At 38.4% G+C, this 10,041-nt stretch overlaps 2 protein-coding genes across 4 annotated transcripts in view; one reads left to right on the top strand and one right to left on the bottom strand.

Moving 5' to 3' along the window:
* Positions 1-126: 126 nt before the first annotated feature.
* On the top strand, positions 127-4,823 carry LOC107684957 (rho GTPase-activating protein 6-like). 2 transcript variants are annotated; one of them, XM_016481353.1, is made up of 5 exons: positions 127-322; positions 781-869; positions 1,735-1,931; positions 3,172-3,488; positions 4,115-4,823. In XM_016481353.1, the coding sequence occupies exons 1-5, from the start codon at positions 161-163 to the stop codon at positions 4,184-4,186; spliced, it is 837 nt and encodes a 278-aa protein (XP_016336839.1). In that variant the 5' UTR covers positions 127-160; the 3' UTR covers positions 4,187-4,823. The 2 variants fall into 2 exon arrangements, with proteins under 2 accessions (XP_016336839.1, XP_016336838.1); XM_016481352.1 differs by having other exon boundaries at positions 1,732-1,931.
* The window catches only part of LOC107684956 (ubiquitin carboxyl-terminal hydrolase 12-like), a 17,389-nt gene continuing 10,857 nt past the window's right edge, over positions 3,510-10,041 (bottom strand). Inside the window, exons 9-10 of one of the 2 annotated variants that reach the window (XM_016481351.1) lie at positions 4,119-4,172; positions 3,510-3,578 (exon numbers count right to left, since the gene is read on the bottom strand). In XM_016481351.1, the coding sequence (XP_016336837.1) occupies positions 4,155-4,172 (18 nt within the window). In that variant the 3' untranslated portion in view covers positions 3,510-3,578; positions 4,119-4,154. Of the gene's footprint in view, positions 3,579-4,118; positions 4,173-8,238; positions 9,100-10,041 lie in introns of those variants that run through there. The other variant, XM_016481350.1, reaches the window with a different exon arrangement.

Raw genomic sequence — 10,041 nt, 5'->3', positions numbered from 1 at the left:
TTATTGCTATTGGGTGGCTGGCGCACTACAAATAATGAATGCAATGGAATCAGGCCGACCACAAAAGACTGTCACAAATGGTGCAATCAAATGTTTAAAATCAAATCAAAATTCGGACCTGTTTTTAAATTGGTGTTGTGATTAGATCTCAGGTAATAAGATGACGGCAGCAAACCTGGCAGTGATCTTTGGGCCCAATCTCCTTCAGAAAGAGAGAGGATCAGAGAGAGAGCTCAGCCCTCAAGCTCTGGGCATAGAAGACAGCACTGCTGTCATCTCCGTCACCCTGATGCTCATCCAGAACCACCAACATCTCTTCACGGTGAGAGCTGCGGAATGATAGACACTAGAGAGTGAAAACCATTCAATGAAAAGGTCATTTAAAAAAAAATTTAAAATGATATTCCAAACACTTAAGACTTTCTTTTGTCTATATGGAGCACAAAAGGAGAAATGTTGAACCTTGTTTCTCTGCTCTTTTCCATGCTATGGAGACTGAAGCTTTCACATTTAAAAGGCCACCAGCACACAGTTTCTTCTTTTGTGTTCCATGTAAGAAAGTCATGTGTGTAAATGAGGAAAGAATTTTCATTTCTGGATAAACTAGTTATTTTTTGGGGAAAAAACAATGGATAAAATCTTAGGCCTGCTTATGATACATATATTATAACTTTGTATGCACAGAGCTTGAAAGATGACTTTGTTAAATTCTTTCCATTAAGTATTCATATTCTAATAGAGGGAGCATTAGCTGAGTGAGTGCTTTTATTTCATCTGCAGGTGTCTGCTGAGCTGCAGCAGGAGGTGCTCATGAGCCTCATTCAGACAGACCCTGATGTCATTGACTATCTGCTGCGCAGGAAACTCAGGTCGGCTTTCTGACTGATAATACTCATCTAATACAAGAATCATATATAACGAATATGTGGGAATATGGGATTTTATTTGAAAAGTGAGACACTCAGATTTTCTCCAAAGGTGATTTTTTTCTTCAATTGTAACTTTTAAAGACACAAGATTGTTACGTAATTGCCATCGGTGTGCATTATTTTTGTTTAACTGTGGAATTCTTCGTGGAAAAACCATATTACCCTTGATTCTACAAATCTCCACCAGTTGGACAAGCAAATCACTTCAAAATAGCTTCTTTGTGCCCACCCACTCCCATGAAACACTGCACTTATAAAGTTGCTGAATACTGTTTCCAAGTCCAAGCCTCCACTATCTCGACAGCTGTTTATGAGCACAATTCATTTATAGCACAGCTTTGAAATAAGCTTTTAAAAAGTCACGGCACTACAATCTCAGGATCACGGCTTCCCGTACACCAATATTTTTATGATTCATAAAAGATGAACCAATGTCTAAACAAATTACATTTTGTTATGGGGATAAAGTTTAGGATCATGATTTTGTGGCAAGCATATATATATGCATAAATATTTGTTAGACATATACTATATACATATGCATATTTTACAATGAATGTAAAATATACGGTTTCAATAATGTAATTTAACCTTAAGAATTTTAGATACAATTGCATTCTTTATCTTTGTCTATTCAAAGACACTTTAAAAAGGGTTATGTTTACATGTTTAATGGGTTAATTACCCTAAATTAAAGGCTGCCATTTTAATTAACCTCATGTTTAATGTGCCTGATTACAGAGGCGAAACCACAATAATTGCTACTGTCCAAACACTAATATGCATCTCTCCATTGTGACAGCAGTAGTAGCAGCCTGAAGATGGAGACGGACTCCGGTGGAAGGAGGGACACACAGGCATCTCTGCACTCTGTGGGTCAGTCCAGTGATGACCTTTCATCCCTGGAGCCACTGTGTCCTCTTTACCCACAGACATCTGCGATAGGAAGTCTGAGCAGTGAGGTCTTCCTCAATGTTCTTCATCTTAACACCAACAGGAAACGTGAGTAGTACAGCGTTCTTCACAATGATGCAGTAGTTAGACTAGTAATAATATATATTACCTGCTTTTTAGAGATGTAATTATGTAATTATATCTCCTCTACGATTTGAAAATTGAGGTCGATAAGATGTTTTATGCTTTTATGCTCACTGAGGCTGCATTTCTCTGATGGAATAACAGTGATACTGTGAAATATTACAATTTAAAATAGACGTTTTTTTAATTTTATTATATTTAACGTCATTTATTCCTGTGAATTTTCAGCAGGCATTATTCCAGTCTTCAGTGTCACATGATCCTTCAGAAATCATTCTTATATACTGATTTGGTGCTCAAGAAGCATTCTTTTTATCATTGCCAAATGCCAATGTTGAAAACAGCTATGTTGCTTAAAGGGTTAGTTCACCCAAAAATTCTGTCATTAATTACGCACCCTCATGTCATTCCAAACCTCTAAGACCTTCGTTCATCTTCTGAACACAAATGAAGATATTTTTGATGAAATCCGAGAGCTTTCTGACCCTCCATAGACAGCAATGGGAATTACCATGTTCAAGTCCCAAAAGGTAGTAAGGACAGCATTAAAAATGGTCCATGTGACATCAGTGGTTCAAACTTAAAGGGGTCATCGGATGCAAAATTCACTTTTACATGTTGTTTGAACATAAATGTGTGTTGGCAGTGTTCGTACACATCCACCCTATAATGATAAAAATCAACTCAGTGTTTTTTGTAAATGCCTATAAATATCCCTTCTCAAATCAAGCCGTTCTCAGCTTCTTGGCTGTGTGATGTCACACAGACCCAGGCCCCTCCCATGATTGTTGATTGACATTAGCGTTTTACCTTGGACCCGCCCTGAGTGAGCTGTCATCAGTCCACCATTGTTTCACCGCCGGAGCAGTGGTAGACAAGAATGGCTCTTTAGAGACTGAGGTGTTTTGTTGTTGGATGTAATAAGGAACATAGCAGTCGTCATTTACTCTTGACATCTGAGCCGCTGAAGACACAGTGGATTACTTTTGTTTTTGAAGGGAATGCACACTTTTTTTTTCAGGATTCTTTGATGAATAGAACCAAAAGAACACCATTTATTTGAAATAGAAACCTTTTGTAGCATTATAAATGCCTTTACTGTCACTTTCAATTATCAATTCACAGCAACATGTGTAAATATGTGTAAATAAATGCAACCTTTTATTATATGTATATTCCGTACATGTGTGTGTGTCTACAACAGGTTCCTCTGAGGTCCCACCCAAATCCATTGGTAAAATGAGACAGTTTCATTCCCACCACAACCTGATGAGTCTGTCCCAGTCCTCCTCATATGCCCAGAGTGAAGAGCGAGAGCTCCAGGAGCAGAGGCAAGGCAGTTCAAGGCACACATGCTCAGAGGAGCGCCTACATTTCAGTCTGGGACGGCAGGACAGCGGTTCTCAACCACAGAGTCCTAGAGAGAGAGGCATCTGGGTACGACAGAGCTCCAACGCCTCGTCCACGATGTCAGATGACAGCAAACCGCCAAGCAACTTCTGGGACTTTTTCACTGGCAAGGTGTCAGGCTCAGAGACTATAGTTTGACTCCTAGGTGAACAGTTGTAGTGTGGGGGTTGAGTGTGGACCCGTAAAATTGTAGAGAGAGAACTGGCAGTAGATACACACACAGAAATAATGTATCTGTGGATGCTATACTGTTTATATAATATAATCTTAAATAACCCCACTCCTCTAGAACAAGACGGTTTTTCAGAACACATTAGATTATCAAAAGAATCATTATAAACCTGCCAGAACAGTGTATTTTATCAAGATACAGACCTGTGACTATAGAATGTAAATATAGCATAAACTGTTATAAACCTCTCTAAATAGAAAGCAGCTTTTATATATACATGAATCCTCAACATGAACTCAGCGGGCACTGAAAATGTCAAAATAGTCCACATTTCAAAGGCTGAAATCTCTTATATTTGTTTACATTAGCATTGAAGCTTTCTGAAGTTCCCCATCTGGCTATTTTTATGATATAGTGGCAGCTGGCTGAGGCTTGGTATTTACCATTACAGAATATTTTACATATAGTAACGCATTATATTTTTTAAATAAAGTGTTTATATTACATCTTTTTATCTGGACTAAATGAATTTGTACCCTTAAATGTTGTACATGTTGCTTTTCAGATACCTGTTGTCAGAAGAAGCCCTTCGCTGCAAAACTTCTTCAACGACCATTCACAGTCTGAAAAAAATTAAGTGAAATGGAAGATGTTTTTGGAAGAATAAGATATTTTGATAACTTGGAGTACATGCTCTGAACTCATGGCATCCCTGAGCCACAAGGGGGTGATATTTACTGGTGTCAACATTACATTGACATTAAAGTTGAAGTTAAATAGATCCTGTCTAAATATTTGAATTACCTCTATAAATGCTGGACTCTGTTGGGATTGGTTAAAAAGCAGGATTTCCTTCAATAAGAATTAAACTATTCAGAGAGAGCACTGCCATTTCTAGTGGCAGAAAGTACAAAATATCTATTGATTGAGTTGGAGCCAGGCCTTCTTTGAGCACAAGCTGAAGATCAAGGTAGTTTCTCTACTCATTTCCAATACATCATTTTTTTACTTTATTTTTATCATGATTTTATCTAATCATTTTTAAATAATCTTCAAAGTATGTAATCATTTTAAACGTGCATTCAGTACTACTTTGTCTAGCATTAGCTAAGCTTCACTACTTTTAAATACTGATAATGTTACCACAATGGTGTTACACAATGCACTGCCATTTATCAATGTGGATCACCATGATCGTCTCGACGATACAAGTGAGTTTTACAGAGCGCTCTACATAATTATTCATTCCCTTATCTGCCCAACAAAAGAGAAGCAACTTGAGAAGGGGTACACTTTCATCAAAAGAGAACATTCAAAAGAGAAGGGGTACACTTTCATCCAATAATTGTGATGACTGTAATGTTCCAGAAAATGTGGAGCATATCATTATGAGGTGTAAAAAATATAATGCAGAAAGGAGGATCTTGCAAGATAAGATATATGAGTTGGAACAAGAATGGAGTTTGAAGGGGATTTTGGGGGCAGATGAGAAAATGTGGGAATGTAGCAAGGCTCTCTTTAATTTTCTTAAAGATACAGGGTTAGAGCACAGCATATAGGAAATGGGAATTTTTTTTATTTATTTTTTTTATAACCATGCTAAGTACATGAAGCCCTGAAGTTGCACACCCCGGTACAGTAGGTGGCGGTATGCACCTGAACAAGTTGGTTGCGACCCGCCAATAAAACCAGAGAGAGAGAGAGAGAGAGAAGTACAAACCAAGGATTTGCAAAGAAAAAGAGGATTTCGATATAAACCAAGAGGAGACTGGTTTTCCTTTGCTAAAGTAAGGAAACTTTGCTTCCTTTGCTCCTGTTAACAAACTCACGAGACTAGCACATCTCAGAGGCCCGCGCGCTGCACATACGGCTTCCGCATATGACAGATACCCGGAAGTGAGAGAAAAGTGTTTATTACGTTTGAAATATGGATATTTTTCTTACAAAGACGCATGGATTCACTACAGGAGGTCTTTATTCACCCCCCGGAGCCGTGTGAGGCACGTTTTGTTATGGAAGCGTGCGCTTTATTTGACGACTTGTGGACTTTTCAACTGCAACACCCGGTGATGCAATGATAGAGCTTGGAATAGCCAGGACAATTTTTTATATAATTCCGACTGGATTCGTCTTAAAGAACAAAGTCATATACACCTAGGATGCCTCGAGGGTGAGTAAAACACAAGCTAATTTTCATTTTTGGGTGAACTAACCCTTTAAGGTCTACACCTACCCCAACCCTAAGTTTACAATAATGCAAATACAGTCATTAATTGTTCAAAAATGATGCAATATTGATGTGCACATGTCCAGTAAGCCCAACTGGTGATAGCTGTACCCCCTCCTTTAATTTTTTCTTTTTTTTTGAGAAAAGGTTCAGTCTTATGTGCATGTACAGCATTAGAATGACCACAAACAAACACTCACACACGCAAAAGTTTTTAAATTAACATCAAACTACTGAATGCACCTTGCCATGACGTTTTCAGTCTCTAAACAGTGAAGCATGAACGTTACTAAACAGGACCAGCTTGTTATTTACTTCAGGCGTTTGCAAATTATATTTTTGTGAAAATGTACCTTCTAGAAAGTTGTTCCATGATGGCACAAGCTATGATTGCTGCAAACCACATGGGTGTTGCCCAGTTTATTGACATCATAAAGAAACGGAGACCATATGAACCCCCTGGAAATGGTTGATGTGTTTTTGTTTGTTTTTATTTGGGACAGGGTGATCCAGTCCCATCTTTCATCCACGCTGTCCACTCCACTCCAAAACCAGATTATTTACCTGGTTTACAATTTGTACATTGCTTTATCGAAAGTGCACTTTTTTTTCAAGCCCAGTATGGAATAAACATTATTACAATGTTATGGGAAGGGGCGGATGAAACACAACTAACGTTAGCATGACGTAGCATTAGCTTGTGTTTGTCTCATGTTTTGATGTATTTTATGTCTGTCTGCTAATGCCAAAACACTCAGGGTGCCTTACTGTGATCAGTGCATTAACTGATTCTCAAGATTGCAGCATTAATCTGGTAATTCCAACATTATCACCCTTACATTTTTGTTTCAACTCTCTCTTCACATAACATACAACAGACCTGGTGTCCAAATAAGGAACAAATTAGCAAATGTATAAAAATGAGAATGTCAAAGAAAAGTTAATATAACATTTATAATTACACAAATAAAATCATGAAATAAAAGAGCCCAAATAAAAGAAGCATTCCTTCCCCCGTAACTATTAGATCACAAGCCAATTTCAAAAATAAAATATCCAGTTAACTCAGCTTGGACAAGCCTTAATTCAACTGTGATGATGACAACACATCTACAAACACTCTTACATAGCATGTGTAAATGTGTAATTTACATGGCATGGCACCATATGTCAGTTTATTTCAACATATAGCTCAGTCTACTTAAGACACTCAATGCCAGCAGGTTAACTGACCAGCGAGAAGCTTAAACCTCTTTATAGACATTGTGCTGTCTTGTTTATAAGACCTTTATACATGCTTTATAACAATGTCAAGAGTTGTTATACCACACATGCATTGATACCAAGTAGACTTTACAGGATGAATGGAATAATAATCAGCAGCACTGTCAGTTTTGACCCCTCACAGATTAAAGCGCATTTTTGTCAAACCAACAATCAAATAAAACCAGTGTAGTTTACAAAGGAAACCTGAAATGAAAAAAAAAAACGACCACCTTTTCCATTTTTGTCAAAACTATTGGGTTGGGAGAGAAGTAGATTAGGACAACAGGCTAGGCAACTGTGTGTTTGAAACTCTTTCAAGCAAAACTGGAATATTTTACTGCGGTACCTCGCTATCATGTGCTTTTCGCCTTACAAGACCTCAATACCTAATTCTTGTTGGGTGTGTTTTTTTCTTTTGCATATAAATCTTGACTAATTGCAGGGTGGTCTAGTTGTCTTGTAAATATTTACTAGCTATGAGTGAACTGGGAGAAGTGGCTCATCCTTCTGGCCGTGCAACATCACAAACTAGAAACAATCCTTTACTGAGTCCCCTTAACCAATCTAACTATTACTAAGCCAAGTCACAGCTTAAACCCGACATTTACAGACAGATCCAAGACTGCACTTCGGCATTGGCTGTGCTTCACTTCCCATCTAGGTCTATACTGAGTTCAAACGTTATTAATTAAGAGGGCAGAGGAGACGATAAGAGATCTAGAGAAGAGTTACTGAGATTAAACAGAATAGATGCAGCCCATTCAATCGGCTTAATGAATCAGGAGACTTTATAATGGAGTGCAGAGCCACATTATGTTTGAATTATCCAACATTTCTACTGTTTAATGGCTAAACTGAATGAGTCCACATTCATTTCAGACAATCTCACAGCGCCACAGTGTTAATAAAACATGACTGGAAATGTGTGCAGCTTTTGGTTTCAATACGATAGGCATTTATGAGCTTTAACTTATATTCAGAATAATATAAAGCCCTAATTTCTATCTCCATCTGTTACGCTTTACAGTTAGTGCACTATTAAGTGTGCACTATATGACACAATCAAGCTGTACACTCACTTGCAGTGCACAAGAACTGGCAGAATGTTTTACATTCATTGAATACTGAAAGAGCATTCTTAAGCCAAGCTACATCCGTAATACAAGCACTACTCTGGTATCCACAATCCTCTCTGCTTAAAAGAGCAGAGCACCCATCAATCCACAGGCCCTACATGAAATCACTTGTCAAGTTCTCGACACAAAATATGCTCATCCCCTTTAAGCCAATTTAAACCTGGTCAGGTTTATCCATTCAGGTGGAGCAGCTCTACTACAATGGCAACATGAGCTACTGGTTCGGCATACAACACATTTATAACTAGCTGGTTAACGTGGATGTAGCATGATGTGTCACGCTTGACACTGCAGATGAACATCTGAGGGTGAAGAACCGCCATGCGGCTTTCTGGACTGATCGTGACATTGTGCCAAAGCACAAATCATGACACACCACCCAGCGAATGTAAAGTGAACCAGATTATCGAAATGAACCTTGTTACTGTGTCTGGTGGGGGAAAAAAAAGTTTGTACAGTGTCCATTCTCAGGCCATCAAGACGTATGTGTAGCTCATTTCACATGTGTATATGTGCGTTTTTGTGTGTGCTGAGCAACACAAAGCAGGCGAGTGAGACGACGGCGAACCAGACGGCGATTACTTCTGCCTGGTGATTACTGTGTTGTGTCCAGGTCACTCTGGCATCAACTGCTCCTGTCTGGGGCCTGACTGACGCTCTGGTGCAAGCTCCACTGATAAGCCTGGATGAAAAGGGACTTGACTGAGAGGGGATGGAGCAGGAGGCCGAGCTGTGTCAACAAAGCCCAAGCCTCCCTATCTGCCTGATCCTGTCTCTCACAAATCACACCCTCCCATTCTGTCAGTCACTCTTGCCGGCTCAGTCTCTAGACTGGTAGAAGAGTATATACCCTGATTCAGAGTTTTTGGAGATGTCCGATGTCAGACCGTAGAATTCCTCGATCGCTTGGGCGTCTATTTTCTGTGGGGACCAAAAAGAGAAAGAGATACATAACTGGATATAAAGGAAAACGTATTTAAACTGGTGCGCTAATTTCTGACTTCCTTTATGCATGAAAACAAACCTCATTGGTTCTTGCGGAAGCTTAAACATGCTTGCATGACAAATAAGCACATTTGTGCTTCAGTTTATCATATTTTATGTGCACTATGTATGTGCATTAATCAATGTTTATAAGTGAATAAAAGCCTAAATTAAATCTGTTAATCATATAAAGTGATTGTGTCTCTTGAGAAGTCTTGGATTAAATAGCTAGGTTCAAATGGATCACAAGCATCAAAGTTTTCAGTGAACGGATTTTCAACGAAGGGACAGAAATCTCAGATTGCATTAAAATTTTTTTCCTTTGAGTTGCAAAGATGAGGAAAAGTCTTTGATTTGGAACAACATGAGTAACAGGATATTTCAACTAGGGATGCATGATATTATTGGAACGTTATCGGAATCGGCCGATAAAGGCTTAAAATGTAAACATCGGCATCTGCCGATTTTAAAACATTATGCCAATATGCCTTTCCTATAAGACGAATAGCTCACATGTGCTCTGGGTGTGTTAGCGATAAGATCACGTCAACAGTTTCAATGTTTTGGATCACTGCATTTTAATTTGTACATGCAGAATGACGCGTCTGGTGCGGCAGCCTCCCAATGCACGTCTGGTAAGGCATTTCATTTACTTAGGGGGCGCTGTTGGCCAACTTGTAATAGAATGAAAGTAAAATACACAAATAACATTAAGATAATTGTGTTTCTGAATAAAGCAGTAATTGGTGTAATAAAATTAGGAGTCTGTTTTGATTTAAAAGTCAGAAGCTATATGAATACAATCACAAACATGACACTTGTAAATTAGATAATTTAATTTATACAGTTTTATTAAATAGTATGTAATATATTTTTTCA

Source organism: Sinocyclocheilus anshuiensis, unplaced genomic scaffold (genome assembly GCF_001515605.1).
Source record: "Sinocyclocheilus anshuiensis isolate Anshui unplaced genomic scaffold, SAMN03320099.WGS_v1.1 scaffold49, whole genome shotgun sequence".
NCBI lineage: Eukaryota > Metazoa > Chordata > Actinopteri > Cypriniformes > Cyprinidae > Sinocyclocheilus > Sinocyclocheilus anshuiensis.
This window is presented reverse-complemented; position numbering and strand designations above follow the sequence as displayed.

Coding starts and splice junctions, on each gene's coding strand:
- LOC107684957 (XM_016481352.1), top strand. CDS start 161: ATGACGGCAGCAAACCTGGCAGTGATCTTTGGGCCCAATCTCCTTCAG. Junction 323..780: donor ACCACCAACATCTCTTCACG/GTGAGAGCTGCG, acceptor TTTCATCTGCAG/GTGTCTGCTGAGCTGCAGCA. Junction 1,932..3,171: donor TCTTAACACCAACAGGAAAC/GTGAGTAGTACA, acceptor TGTCTACAACAG/GTTCCTCTGAGGTCCCACCC.